Raw genomic sequence first — 16,235 nt, forward strand, 5'->3', positions numbered from 1 at the left:
AAATATTTGGGACTAAGAGGGATGAAGTTATAGGAGAATGAAGAAACTTACAGAATGCAGAACTGCACACATTTTATTCTTCACCTGACATAATTAGGAACATTAAATCCAGACGTTTGAGATGGACAGGGCATGTGACACGTATGGGCGAATCCAGAAATGCATATAGTGTGTGTTAGTTTAGAGGTCGGAGGGAAAAAGACCTTTGGGGAGGCCGAAATGTTGATGGGAGGATAATATTAAAAGGGTTTGAAGGAAGTGGAATATGATTGTAGAGACTGGATTAATCTTGCTCAGGATAGGGACTGATGGCGGGCTTACGTGAGGGCGGCAATGAACCTCCAGGTTCTCTAAAAACCGGAAGTAATTAAGTATGTATGTTTAGATATAATTTGATATTCTATTATTGTAGGATGATACTCTATTGTTTCTTGCAAAAGTTTCTGATTTTTATATAAAACATACACCCAATGTTCAATAAATACTATAAATACTTGTAGAATTGCAATAATTGCTTTTTTCGTTAATAATATATTTTGAAGATTTAGGAAAATTTAATTATTTTCTAGGGAGAAAGCAGACAATGTCTAGGGAAATTCTAACGCATGGGGTTGGCAACGCTGGAGATCTAGCTCTGTCAGGGCTGAGGCAGGATGACCTACCTGTCAAAACTGAACAATCATTGCATGTATAGGGCATACTGGGCAAAAGCAAGACAAATGCAAGGATCCGTTCGAGTCCGGCTCTCGAAAAGCCAAGATACGTCAGACCACATCATAACATTACTACTGTATACTTAAAAAAATTAGCTTAAAATAACAATATTATCCTTGACCTATCCTAAGAGCAATTAATTTTGTTTATGCCAGTTAAAATTAGCTGCTCTCTGAATGTAGGTAATGGATGTCCTGATAATCCGACAGGAGGGCTGTTGCAAATTGAAGTTATCAATTGTTTACGAAACTCAGTATGTAAGATTGCAGTTATCACAAAGTCAACGTTGAGAATCGTGTGTCATGCGATTAGATAATGGCTCATTCAATTATTAGTCCCTGCAGCTTCGGTTGTAAGGGTCGCAGTCTTCCGATGCATCCAGATGAGACGAAAAATGCACCTCGAATTACTGAAATCTCTGTGAAGAACCTGTAGCACTATAAGAAGACAACGTAATAATTCCGAAGGTAAGTCAACCTTTCAGTTATGCTGCTGTTTTAATGCTTATTTTATTTATCATTAGATCCGGATTTGAGGGTTCAAATAAATGAAGAACGAAACAATTAACATTAACGTATTTTTCGGAAAGGATGTGAATTAGGTGATCTTTTGCCTTAGATTATGTCACGTAAAGGTATCCTCTTTTTGAAAGAAGGACGTGATACAAAATATAGGCCTGCCGGATATTTTCTTCTGGTTATAATTCTCCCTTGTTTTATTAATTGGTTATTTTACGACACTTTATCAATCACTATGATCATCTAGCGTCTGAATGAGATGAAGGTGATAATACCAGCGAAATGAGTCCAGGGTCCAGCGCCGAAAGTTGCCCAGCATTTGCTCTTAATGGGTTGAGGGAAACCCCCACAAAAAACCTCAATCAGTTAACTTGTCCCAACCAGGATTTGAACCCGGGCCCCGCTCTTTCCACGGTCAGGAATGCTAACCTTTACTCCACAAGCGGTGGACTTCTTCCTTGTTATTCGTCGGAGGTTTTCGGTGAACAAATTAGACATGATAGATTATTCCACGAGTATTTTAGATGAATACCGGGTGTTCAAATAAAATTATGACATATTTTCACAGCAGGTAATATTGACCTAAATAAGACAAAAAGTTCCCATGAACATATATCCGGAAACAAATATCTGTTGACACATAGATCATTATTTAATTTTATTTGTTTATTTATACTGGCAGAGTTAAGGCCATAGGGCCTTCTCTTACACTCTACCAGGACACACAGTATACAAGCAATCGTTTAAAAACACAAAACAAATATTGGTACGTTCTGAGAGTGGAAGCATTTCTCAACTTAAGTGTACAGCCTAGTAAACATGGGTCCTAAATTTAATACAATATCTCCCTAGACATCTCACTTGTGTAGAGTATTCAGTGGTATAGGCTATCTACAGTGTGCTAATGAATGTGGTTCATGCACTATTTTGCACCATTCCATTTTCTACACATTTTCTAACCCTAATTAAGACACTTAATGGCCGATTAATCATTAGGTCCAATAACAATAACCTCCCCGATCACCTGACTTTAATCTTTGAAATTTTTGGCTATATGGACACTTAAAAATGTTATGTGCCAAACCCATCCACAAAGTGCAAATATAACAGGAGCGTATGTACATTGCATGCCAGAAAATCCAGGTGTGTACGTGATTCTCTCATAAGTAAGGCTGAATATGTGACAATGCGTGGCAACCACATACAGTATAGCGCCTCCTATAGTAACTACTCAACAGACAGATAGGATAACAGGCCACAATACCATATGGCCCACATCTCAACATGTATAATTTGTTTCCGGACATTTATTTATGGGAAAATTTTTCTACTTTGATCAATACTAAGTTATTCCCTTGTGTGCAAATATGCCACATTTTTATTTAAACACAATGTACACTCCGTGACGTTGTCATGACGATAGTAATCTGATACATAGAGTTAACCGTAAGAAATGTAATCAATTTGAAGGCGTTATTCTTTGAAATATTTCAAACAAAAATGTTAACACAATATTGCTCTTTTTTGCTTCATTTTCAAGATAAAAATTACTTTATATGGAACATTTCACATTGTATTTTGGGAAAAATACTGAATTAATTCCCAATATGATCACTCAATTTAAGAGAGCAGTATATTATGATAATAAGTGATTGAAAGAATTTTAGTTTTGTCCTTAAAATGTGCAGAAATTTCATCTGAACAAATGTAACTCTTCGTTCTGAAAGGAATTTTTAATGTGTTAAATTTATTTGAATCAAATTTCAGCACATTTAAAGGACAAAACTAAAATCCTTTCAACCATTTGTTGCCATAATACACTGTTCTGTTAAATTGACTGAGCATAGTGGGAATTAAATGAATGGCTTTCCCAAAACGCCCTATACAATGTTTCATGTAAAATAGTTTTTATCTCGAAAGGAAGCAAAAACGAGCAAGATTGTATTAAACTATTTTGTTTGAATTATCTCAAAGAATAATTCTCTGAAATTAATTATATTACTTATGGTGCACTCTGTATAAGACTGTCTACGGTACTTTCTTTTTATGCGTTTCACTGTGTCATATATGTACGTAGAGAATCCAACATTTTGTCCACACTTGTGGTGTAACGGTTAGCTCGTCTGGCTGCGAAACCAGGTGGCTCGGGCTTTTTCCCTCAAATGCAGGGTAACTTTCGGACTCATTTCACCGGCATTATCACCTTCATCTCATTCAGACGCTAAATAACCTGAGATGTTGATAAAGCGTCGTAAAATTACCTACGAAAATAAAAATAAATCCAACATTTCTGAGCTTCATCAACAGGAAGGGTAGGGAAAAGAAAACAGCATCTGTGGAATCTTATACCAAGAGCTACTCTCCGGGATTGTACCCTCTTAAATATCTCTTGGTAAGGACTCCGACATATACGTGGTACATTCATTAAGTTCTGAGACTGAGGGCATAGTGGCGGTGTGGTGCACTAGAACGGATAGGTGGCGCCGTGATATGGTACCTTGTCAGTTAGTCTCTCGTCCCAGCATCATACAGTTACGTGCATATAGTGTAAGCAGAACTACGGTCTTTGTTGTGACGGTGATTTGAATGCGCGCGTCGGAACTAGAGTATGTTGCAGTTTGAGCAACGGGCAAACGTCACGTTCTGTCAGAAATTAGGCGAAACTGCTATAACCGATCATAACTGGAGACGAAACATGGTGTTTCCTTTACGATCCGCAACTGAAGCGACAATCCGCCACCTGGAAAACGCCATTATTTCCACGACAGAAAAATCCGCAACAAGACAGGTCAAAAGGCAAGGTGATCCTTTAACAGTTTTTTTTATTCAAATGAAATTGTTCACATAGAATTCATCCCACAAGGTGCAACTGCAGACAAGATCCTCTACAAAGAGATTCTTGGCCGTTTACGCAATTCAATTCGTCGTAAGCGTCCTGAGCTTTGGCATAGGAAGAATTGGCTGTTGCTACACGACAACGCCCCTGCACATCGCTCCATCCTTGTCCAAGAGGAACTTGCAAGGCAACAGGTCGCTGTTTTGCCACACCCTCCGTACTCACCTGATCTCGCACCATGCGATTTTTTTTCTCTTTCCCCTCCTACGTGGGCGTCATTTTTATGCGGCCGAAAAGGTCATGACTGCCACAAGAGAAGCCGTACGGCATCTTCCTGCCAACATCTTTCAGCGGTGCTTCCAACAGCTACACCAACGTTGGTAGACGTGCATAGCGGCCAACGGTGACTATATTGAGGGAGGATGTCGATCTGTTTAAGTGTACGCCGTATCACGCGGCATCTTCTGAGACATCCAGATTCTTGTGGGTGCCTACCCTTCAGGCGTCAGTGTCAGAACTTAATGACTGTACCACGTAGGTGCCTACCACCGGCGTGACTCAGTTGGTTTAGCCACTTGCCTGCCGGTCTGAAGTTGCGCTCGGGCGCAGGTTCGATCCCCGCTTGGGCTGATTACCTGGTTGGGTTTTCCGAGGTTTCCCCCAAACCGTAAGACTAATGTCAGGTAATCTATGGCGAATCCTTGGCCTCATCTCGCCAAATATCATCTCGCTATGACCAATTCCATCGACGCTAAATAACCTCGTAGTTGATACACCGTCGTTAAATAACCAAAGAAATAAGTATACAACAAAGCCCTTAACATAATGTACATATACGGCGAAGTAGGATCATTAAATTGTAGATTCGTAATAATGTTGACAGGCTATTCTTCAAAGACTTATTAGTGGAAAAATAACACACAATCATCTAACTTTTTATTTAAAGAGGCTTCTATGTTGCTTGCGATTATTAAAAATAACAAATTTATTAAATTGAAATAATGGAAGTGTGGCGGAATGAGGATGGTAAGGGATATAGGAGTACTAACAGAAAATGGTCCTATATTCGTTACACATTTGAAAGAATAAACGAGAAATCGAAATGCTGGCTCTCTGGTGAATATATCTAACAAGAAAAGCTCACTAAGCGGTAATGGAGTTTCACAACGGTTTTCCCTCCCATACGTTCTATTTCAAATAAGAAACTTCCCTATAAATTTATACATCCGAAGAAGGCCTATCCTTCGAGATATGATATTTCAAAATAATTTCTTTATACTCATATAAGTGTCATATCTCCATTGCTATCGTGAAGAAGAAAATGTTTAAGGCTTCAGATGCTTATGCATTGCCCTCAAAATTAGGGAAGATTATGAAAATTCCCCTCCTTAAGTTGTTTCAAGAAGTATATACTTTCCATCTGTCAATGAACACTGCATTCTTTTTGTAGACTCGTGGATTCGTTACCGAGGTAGATAGGCAATAAAAAAAATAACTGCAGAAGGTAAAACGATGGAAGTGTTTACAACTCCGATTGTTCAGCCTCTTGATATTTATGGATTTACACCTTGGCAAAATTTCATTCGGAAGTTCTCTGATAGTCGTTTTGTTACTTGGCACGAATATTATATTGCATCAGAGTAATAATGTGATAAAATTGCAGTCCTTAACACAATCAGTTTTCATGTGCTATGTGAATATGTTTAAATATGGCTGGCATAGAGCCGGTTACCTTGACAACAAACCTGAAAAATTCGTTACTTCTGTAGAATTCTGTTTTCACGTTGATTTAAAGCTGACTGTGAGAAACTTATTTTTCTGAAATGTTCGTGATACAAAGTTCCACCAAAGTCTAGTATATACAGTCGCGAAGGTCAATACGTATTAAATATGCATCTACAGATAGTTGCTAACCACTAGGATTGCTACTATCGCCTCATCATAGACAATGCAAAATAGTACCTGCACAGTCTATTGTTCCTAATACCCTCATAAACTCAAGCTTCATGACTAGACTTCGCGGAATTGCCACGAGAATCGTAAGGTTTACTGCGCACGCGGTATAGACTGTATGAGAAGGGAACGTGCAACGGATGGAGTATGCCTCTGATGTAAACAATGAGCAGTATACTGCTGTTACAATAAAACCTGTATCCTGCATTCGAGAAATATAAGGAATTATCATTGAAGTACGAAATGTGTTAAACATGTAAATAAACAATTATTTTGTAGTGAGATATATTAACTCTTAAAATTTAATGTAAGATACTCACATCATCTTTGAAAATGTGCATTGCAGTAAAGAGTTACGTACATTTTGAGCGACTGCAAAGTAATCTCCTCCGATGGTCACTCAAGCCGTTTTTATATTGGGAAAATGTACGTTCAACATCACACCATGTAATAGGTGCATATTTGAAGAACGGAAAGTCACTACTTTTTAGTACACCAACTTCAGACGTCTTGTCGTGACCTGATAATACACCATTTATAATACGAAGTTGTGAAGAGGCAGAATTTTTAGCAATAATGTTTCTCAACTTACATTTTACTTTTTCTGAAATTAGTGAATTGTTATTTTGGATAACGGTTTGTGATACTTCATACACTATATTAAGGGCTTCTGAGAGTTGTAGTTTAGACGATTCTAACAGGGTGATGCTTTGGACACGATTTTAAAATTAGAATTAATGAACAGAATATCTTCCAATAGCTGTTCAGAAGGCAATGATTTTACAGCTGCAACAGCGGAACTGTCTGTGCTATCCAATACATAAATTATCTCCATTATTTTGACGTAATATTCTGCGTAATAATTAACAGCATCCAACCACGTTTTTCAACGGGTCAAGACTGGCTGCGGGGGTAAGGGTATTCCAGGGTCAATTGTTTGGAACAGCAACAATGTCATTGTAGTATGTTTGATTGAATTCTTGTCTGCACTGAACAAATGTTAAGCTTTGGCTATTCCAACCACAGTAATGCAAAAACAAGTGCTTACATAGGTATACATTAGCTGTAGCTGCTCTACTGTATCTATTTGGACCAGTCACAACTCTTTACATGAACTGCTTATACTACGAGACCGGGAGGTCGCCCACCTCTTCTATACTACCGTACATCGGCAACCTGATTGCATGCTGCGTGTGGCAATTCAACGAAGTCTATTCGTGACTGTATATACTAGACTGTGGTTCCACTATGTTTTGAGCTTTTTTACAACGATTTCCACTACTGTGATCAGTACAGTGAGTAATTTCAGGTATACTTACATTTCCTTATCATTTCTTCATAGGCTATTCTATAGTAAATTTCATGAATATTATGTATCTGATATGTCATTTCCATAATTTATGTTGTTTAAGGACATACCGACAGTAAGGTATGCAGCTAGATGAGATTTATTGTCTGATATTATGATATCTTGAAGCAACAGTAATAAATATAAATGATACTCGGGAGGAAATTAAACGCAGAATAAATACGGGAAATGCCTGTTATTATTCGGTTGAGGAATTTTTGTCATCTAGTCCGCTGTCAAAAAATCTGAAAGTTAGAATTTATAAAACAGTTATATTACCGGTTGTTCTGTATGGTTGTGAAACTTGGACTCTGACTTAGAAAAAAGGAACAGAGGTTAAGGGTGTTTGAGAATAAGGTTCTTAGGAAAATATCTGGGGCTAAGAGGGATGAAATTACAGGAGAATGGAGAAAGTTACACAATGCAGAACTGCACGCATTGTATTCTTCACCTGACATAATTAGGAACATTAAATCCAGACGTTTTGAGATGGGCAGTGCATGTAGCACGTATGAGCGAATCCAGAAATGCATATAGAGTGTTAGTTGGGAGACCGGAGCAAAAATGACCTTTGGGGAGGCCGAGACGTAGATGGGAAGATAATATTAAAATGGATTTTAGGGAGGTGGGATATGATGATAGAGACTGGGTTAATCTTGCACAGGATAGGGACCGATGGCGGGCTTATGTGAGGGCGGCAATGAACCTCCGGGTCCCTTAAAAGCCATTTGTAAGTTGTAAGTATGTCTAGCATATAGCACTGTTTGCATTAGCTGTTATAGCTGTGGATTGGAGACTTTGAAAAAATCGTTTCTCAAAAACTAAGCCCTTTTCGGATGTGGAAATTTATAGGGAGGTTTCTTATTTCAAATGAAACGTGTAGGGGAACAATCGTTGTGAAAGTCCATTATCACTTGGCGAAGCTTTCTTGTAAACTTACTTACCTCATGTACTTTATTTTTCAGATACTTCTAATTCACCTACATGATGTTATCCACTGCTAAAAATTCAACCTGGGTTCCGAAGGCCTGGAAAGAAATGCAGTTAGCGTGTGAAAACGGGGAGTTTGAAGAACTGGATTTATGTCTGTTACGTTACGAAGGAGATATAAATCTAATATTAGATGAGAGATGTATGGACACACTTCTTCATTTGGCCTGCAAGGCAGGGTCACCAGAATGCGTTACATTACTTCTAAACAGACAAGCTGAAATAAATGTTAAGAACGTGGATTGGGACACGCCACTTCACTTAGCAGCCAAGTCATCAAGCGAATGTGTACAAATTCTATTAGCAGCTGGGGCAAAGCCCTGCGAGATGAACAGGTTTCTGAATAAACCTTTACATGTAGCTGTCAAAGAAGGTTCCTTTCAGTCAGTGAAGCTGTTAGTGGACAATATATCAAGAAATCTGGCTTATAATTTAGAAGCTGAAGTGAATACAAAAAATTTAAATAAGAGAACTCCACTTCATTTTGCTGCACAGATAGGATCTGCAGAATGCGTTAAACTGCTTGTAGAGAACAAATCTGTATTGTGGTTGAAAGACGATGTTGGCAACGTCCCACTTCACTACGCAGCAATGTCAAAATCATCGGAATGTGTCAAATTATTAATTAAAAGTGGCGCCAATCTTGTTTCTGTGAACAAGGACAGGAATACAGCACTGAGTTTGATTGTTGATAAAATGCGAGATGGAGAGGATCTGTTAATAAAGGTATTAGACAGTTGCATTCACATCGATTACAGTAATGAAGAATTGAAACTAGATCTCACAGTTCTTTGTCCAGTTGCCGAAGACAACAAGATGGCAGTGGCTAATAGGTTATACAGCAGCCACTGGCGAAAGAGTAAACTTCTATTGCATCCATTGCTGAAGACACTCATCCGTTTGGAGTGGAATAAAACCAGACACATAATCTGGTACCGTTTCACATCATATATTTTCTATTTACTTGCCTTGACACTTTATGTCTGTCTTCCTCCAAGTAGTGTTTTTTCTTTGGTCGCAAGAATAGTTGTCGGGTTTCTTTCAGGTCATGTGATTTTGTTCTGTTTTCCTTATCTATTCCCTGGCCAATATTCCTGGACTAGACGAATAACAAAAACTCTTCTGACGATAGTACCGCCTATACTTTCACTGGTTACAATATCAGTGTCATACAATGCAGAATGGTGTGGAATAGCATTTCTTTTGTCCTGGTTATCTATTCCATTGTACACAAATGCTATTGCAGTGATCAGTGAGCAGGCTGGAATGTTTAGGTATGTTATAAGAGAGATTGCGAAGCATTCTTTGATATTTATATTTGTAATTTTAGGTTTTTCAATTGCGTTTTTCGTATTGTATCATGAGAAAAGTGCTGAAGGTTTCAGAACATCTTGGCAAGCGTTTCTTTTCACGTGTTTAGTACTTCTTCAAGGTGAAAGTCTTGGTGATTATCCTATATTTGGAGAAACTAATAATTCTACATTTTTAAAAAGGAGAAATTTTACTTACGTGACAGAAGCATTGTCGAACATGAGATTCGCAAGTATTCTCGTTTCGCTACTGTTTGTTTTTGTTGTAATTATTGCTTTGTTGAATATGTTGGTAGCCCTCGCTGTCAGAGGAGGCGATGAACTGCAGAGTTACGGCTTGGTGTATCATCTCTGGGGTCAAGCCCAACTGCTCTATGAATGGAATGAAGTGAAGAGGATATTGAGGAAATGCAAGAAGAATTCGGAACAGTCGCACGACTATGAATGCATCACCATCAAGGAAAATCAGATTTCTATGTCACTCAGGCATGAGTTATATGCAGCAGCGAAAGATAAAGAGGAAGACAATGTACTTACAGTCAAAGAAGCGAAAGAAATTATGAAACAAAATATGGAAGAACTACTTCATGAGATAAAGGAACTCAGAAGAACGATCGCGGAACTTCAGGATGAGGACCGATATGAAACATGAAAGTTTACAATTTTTTCTGAGAAATTAAAAAAAAAAGTTATGTAATAGGGTCATTCCATGCAAAAAAAGTATGCTTTTGAACCAAGATGTCTCAAAAGTTAAAAATATTGTAGTAGGTTATTTTGTAAGTTCTAAATATGAATTTCAAGCAATACTACTTGGGTTGGATAAAAAGTAATGGCAACAGTTCGATATTTCTGACATGGCTTTATTCACAGGGGTACAACATTTACGTACCTTCTATATAGTCGCCCCCCTTATTTATTACTTTTGCCAAATGTTTGGAAGGCGTCGTACACCATCAGCGCGTCCATCTTTGTTGATGTTCCGTATTGACCGCCCTAAAGCACGGATAACTTCATCTCTGGTATTGTACCGGATCCCTCGCAGTGGTTCTTTGACTTTGGTGAAAAGATCGTAATCGCATGGATCATATCGGGTGAGTACGGTGGATGTGCCAGTAGTCCGCGTTTTCCTTCTGCCTTGGAGGTACAGCGTGGTGCAGTATTACCCCATCAATGTCATACGCCACAATGGGATGCTTCCATTCATTTGATTGGCGTTTCAAGTTTGGTTCATACGAGCGAGTCCAGGTTTCGTCCATAGCGACGATTCGTCCAAGAAAGTCGTCACCTTCCCTTTGGTACCGGTGCAACAAGGCCTTCCCGGAACGCTTTAACCCATCGTGCAACTGTGCGATATTGCAACACTGCATCACCACATGCTTCACGCAGTCCCTGAAAACATTCTTGTGCACTATGACCTCGTGCCATTTCAATTTTGATCCAGGAACGTTGCTCTAGTTTTGTAAGGATGGTCTTAGGGCGCTCGCACTATCCCTATGAAAGTGAACGTTCTACACACTGCAGTAGATTGATGGAGTACTGTCGCCGCTGGCTGCACTAACTCATCTAACAGTCCTTGTTCATGTCCACACAGCTGGCAGCTCTCGAATGCATCATCGTCACGTGACAGCAGTGTTGCCATTACTTTTTATCCAACCTATGTATATTTATATCTTTCATAGTTTGGCAGCAATCACAATTTAAAATATTGGTTTAACAAAGAACACGGTTTCATTCATTGAAGTTTTCTTACTATGTAAAAGAAGATGGAAAAGCGATTTCAATGCAATTCGAAATACGAGAGCCTTGTTTATAAATTCCCTCAAAACGAAAAAAAAAGTATAATTTTTTAAATAGTTACACGCCGTAAAATAATTTAAAATAATATAGAACACAAAATGGAATTCATTTTTACAGACGAAAAAACATGTGTTTAATTCTTTAGGGTATATTGATTCCACTGTGAAAATGTCAGAATGGTGACTTAAATATCATGTCAGTTTTTATTAAAAATAACTCAACGGAACAAAGGAGCTCAGCAGGTAGGCTTTCCCGTCGTACAGAATGTTGCGCGATCAAGGTCAGAGAGACGGACGTTTGAGATTACTCACCGTTACGAAGTCTCGCGAACGCTGCGACCGTCACACAGAGCAAGCGATTTTCAACCGTCGGAACAAAAATTAATAATTTTATTAATTTAATTATTCATAGGTTTTTTGAGATAGCGTCACAAAATTTTAGAGATGGATTAAGAATAAGATTTTCTTTAATACGAATGAAATTCGCATTAATTTAAATTGGTACATTCTAATATAAAACTATTTTTTTTTTCAATGAGGTGTTTTTATGAACATCCCTTAATATTATTCGAGTTAGTATTAAAATATGGTTGTTCAGGTTTATAATGGCGTCTCTTTAGTTTCGATGACACTTCATATAGCGTGTCTAGAATATTTCAAATTATGGATAGCATGTAACTGCCACCCATTTTTTCAGTCATCCGTATGATTGAAATATTAATGATATGGCGGTCATACTTGGCAGTTTAATTTATTTTAATAATAGCATTGTTATATTAAAAGCCCAAAAAAATTCATAACGTCACTGGCATATTCTTAAAATTTTGTATGGAATGACTCAATATATAATTCAAGAGTGTAAAGAACTAAGTTTATAAGTGCATAGGACAAAATTTTTCAGGAGAGATATTTTTCTCCATCAAAATCATACAGTGGTGATAACTGTGATTGCATACATTACCTAGGGCCTACTTCAACTTCGAATAAAATTTCAACATATGACTTTTGTAGATTCGATCTTCACACATTATAACTTGTTTTGTCAACCTCTTAAAATGACAAAAATAGCTCTTCGAATCTTTATTGTTTGCACTCTTCAGTTGAAGACGTAATATTCTAAATGTGCTAAGTACCAATTTTTTAAATTTAATTTTATTCAATCTTGGTAAGAAATATCCATAGTCTATGAGAAAATCATACTAAGAAACACAGATATTAGGTCCTTTTATAATGTCCACAATTTTAATGTCCATTTTATTATGTCCATTACATAGAAGTCCATTACACTATGTCCATAAATATATGTCCAATAAAGTATATGTCCACTTTATTTTAGTCCAATTGCACAAATTTTATGTCCACATTTTTTACGTCCACTACATGATTGTACAATACATTACGTCCATCTACAAATTGACTTCAATTCCCTACTCAATCTCTTCTGCCTGTTCATCTTCATACAGCTTCAGATGATAACGAATAGCTTTGAGGTAAGTTCTGATGTGTCGTTCTTCGTTGTAGTGGTTGTAATTCCAAATAATCTCTTCTACTCGACTTAAATTTTGTAGGTACGATAATTAATAGGGTGTCGCACATTCAAATGCCCGCCAAGCAATTGGATTATTATAATTTCATTATTCCTTTGGTTTTTCTTGATAAATACTATGAATTTCCAGATCAATGCGTGATGTGTGACGATGTGTTTCTGAAAGCGGTTGCGCCAGCCCTCGACTACGTTAGTTGTTCGATGTTGTCCTGCCAGAACCTGAATATAAGTGTTCCATATTTCAGGTGCGAATCTAGGTGGCATTGCTCTTCTTCTTCCTCGAGCAGGTGTTCCTCGGATGTAAGTTCTTTCCATGTACAATGCTATATCCATTACATCAGGCTCAATGTCTATCAAAAACAGCCCGAACATCTTCCAGCGGTACAAAAGGAATTGACATTAGTTGAACCATTCAGAGCAGAAGTGGTGTAAGTCAAAAGTCCACTTTTATTTATGTTCACTTTTTTTAATGTCCACTTTTATTTGAGCCGTTCAGAGCAAAAGTGGTGTAAGCCAAAACTGGGTAATGAGAGTTAAAGTAAACATTCTATAAAATACAGCGCAAAGTAGCAATTAATATTCAATTTATTTAAACTATTAGTAGTCAGTGGATAACAAGAAGGACATATTAATTGCTATTTTGCGCTGTATTTTACAGAATTTTTACTTTAAACCTCATTACCCAGTTTTGGCTTACACCACTTTTGCTCTGAACGGGCTCAAATAAAAGTGGACATTAAAAAAGTGAACATAAATAAAAGTGGACTTAAAGAAAAGTGGACATAAATAAAAGTGGACACCACAGTCAAGGCCCCAAAAAAATGGACGCACATAAAATATGGACATAAATGAAAGTGGATAAAATATTAGAGGGCATAAGTCACATGGACATGCTTTCAATGGACTTAACGTCTTGGAAGCCATACTAAATTGTCTCTGTCGTAGCTCAACTGTAAGTGACTCATTCGTGCATCAAAAGACGGTGTTGTAGGTATCTCAACATGCATTACGCAGTACGTTTTTCATCACTATCTCAGAAAGTCGTTTTTGGTACTTAGCACATTTAGAATATTAGATCCTCAATTATATGATTTAAGACAATTTAACCTTATGAGATTCCACTACGACTAAAATGTAACTATTTTGGGTTTTTAATAGTGCGTTGTTGTTTAATTTCCCCGTCGTTATAGCACTGTTTTGCAGATTTAATCCCCAGAATCATGTCTTCCAAAATATAAAGGTTGTCTATACTGTTTTCCTTGTTATGAACTTACGATTGATTGTCTCACATCACTGAATCAAACATAACTAACTTGAGAAAATAACTGGCCCTTGATCATGACGATAGGATCTGTAAGTAGTTCTTAAATGTTAGAGAAATTGATAATTATTTACTTTAGCTGACAGCTCGTTTTCTAGAAAGGGTTTATTCAGAACTCCCTAATTTGACTTAGGGAATGCGTAGGAACTACTAAAACTGAACAGAAATTAATTATTTTATTGAGATGATCTGTCATTGGGTCTTGTGCTATCATGGAGGCAGATACGTTAGTGTTAGCCACCGGCGTGGCTGAATCGGTTAAGGCGCTTGCATGCCGGTCTGAAGTTGCGCTCGGGCGCCGGTTCGATCCTCGCTTGGGCTGATTACCTGGTTGGGTTTTTTTCCGAGGTTTTCCCCAACTGTAAGGTGAATGCCAGGTAATCTGTGGCGAATCCTCGGCCTCATCTCGCCAAATACCATCTCACTATCACCAATCTCATTGACGCTAAATAACCATGTAGTTGATACAGCGTCGTTAAATAACCAACTATATATATATATATATATATATATATATATATATATATATGTACTAGCACTCATTAAATGGAAGAGTGGAGCAGAGTCGTTCTGCCACTGTATTGGATCCATGGATCAGAAGATCCATGAGAGATACCCGCGAACTTTGTTCGGTTAACATTATTTTATAATGACTATGTATGCATATTTAAAAAATAAATGTTTTATTTTCTAAAGAACTCCTTTCTGTTCATTTGTGCTAATTCAATTGCCTTGATTTTTTTTTCAGATTTACAGTTCTTTTATACATTTTTTTAAAATTTGAAATATGTTAGTTCATAAATATTGATATATTCTTTGGGATATACTGATATGGAATAGTGAAACGTTCAAGGCAATGCAAAGATTAGAGGGAACATTACTTACAAATGGCTTTTAAGGAACCCAAAGGTTCATTGCCGTCCTCACATAAGCACGCCATCGGTCCCTATCCTGTGCAAGATTAATTCAGTCTTTATCATCATATCCCACCTCCCTCAAATCCATTTTAATATTATCCTCCCATCTACGTCTCGGCCTCCACAAAGATCTTTTTGCTTCCGGTCACCCAACTAACATTCTATATGCATTTCTGGATTCGTCCATACGTGCTACATGCCCTGCCCATCTCAAACGTCTGGATTTAATGTTCCTAATAATGTCAGGTGAAGAATACAATGCGTGCAGTTCTGTGTTGTGTAACTTTCTCCATTCTCCTGTAACTTCATCCCTTTAGCCGCAAATATTTTCCTAAGGACCTTATTCTCAAACACCCTTAATGTCTGTTCCTCTCTCAAAGTGAGAGTACAAGTTTAACAACCATGCAGAACAACCGGTAATGTAACTGTTTTATAAATTCTAACTTCAAGATTTTTTGTCAGCAGACTAGATGATAAAAGCTTCTCAACCGAATAATAACAGGCATTTCCCATATTTATTCTGTGTTTAATTTTCTCCCGAGTGTTTTTTATATTTGTTACTGTTACTCCAAGATATTTGAATTTTTCCACCTCTTCGAATGATAAATCTCCAGGAATATCAGGAATTTTGGAATGACTCCATGATGGCAGACTTTTGCTGGATGCTGTACCAAGAAGATCGAAGCCAGGAACACTGCAGAGTGCAAATTCATCTCATTTTTAAGGGGTTAGGTACAGGTTGCAGCAGTAAAATTTTGGAAATATTCAATATTTTTTTCCTTCATTACTGTATCTTCTACAATAATGAAAATTAGTATGTGTAAAACACTGTCCTTCTGCTATACGAAAAAAAGATATATATATATATATATATATATATATATACATGATTTAAAAAAAATATTTACTTTTTTTTTTTTTTTTTTTCAAAATTCAGTTTACTGTGCAATGATGGAGCGTTTCCCACACAGGTAAAAAACTATCCA

At 37.3% G+C, this 16,235-nt stretch overlaps 1 protein-coding gene across 2 annotated transcripts in view; it reads left to right on the forward strand.

Annotated features, from left to right (window-relative positions):
- The first annotated feature begins 1,000 nt into the window (after positions 1-1,000).
- The window catches only part of LOC138700368 (transient receptor potential channel pyrexia-like), a 91,633-nt gene continuing 76,398 nt past the window's right edge, over positions 1,001-16,235 (forward strand). Inside the window, exons 1-2 of one of the 2 annotated variants that reach the window (XM_069826956.1) lie at positions 1,015-1,181; positions 8,335-10,431. In XM_069826956.1, coding sequence (XP_069683057.1) covers positions 8,354-10,321 — 1,968 coding nt within the window. In that variant the 5' untranslated portion in view covers positions 1,015-1,181; positions 8,335-8,353 and the 3' untranslated portion in view covers positions 10,322-10,431. Of the gene's footprint in view, positions 1,182-8,334; positions 10,432-16,235 lie in introns of those variants that run through there. The other variant, XM_069826955.1, reaches the window with a different exon arrangement.

The sequence above is a fragment of the Periplaneta americana genome, chromosome 5 (assembly GCF_040183065.1).
Source record: "Periplaneta americana isolate PAMFEO1 chromosome 5, P.americana_PAMFEO1_priV1, whole genome shotgun sequence".
NCBI classification, from domain to species: Eukaryota; Metazoa; Arthropoda; class Insecta; order Blattodea; family Blattidae; genus Periplaneta; species Periplaneta americana.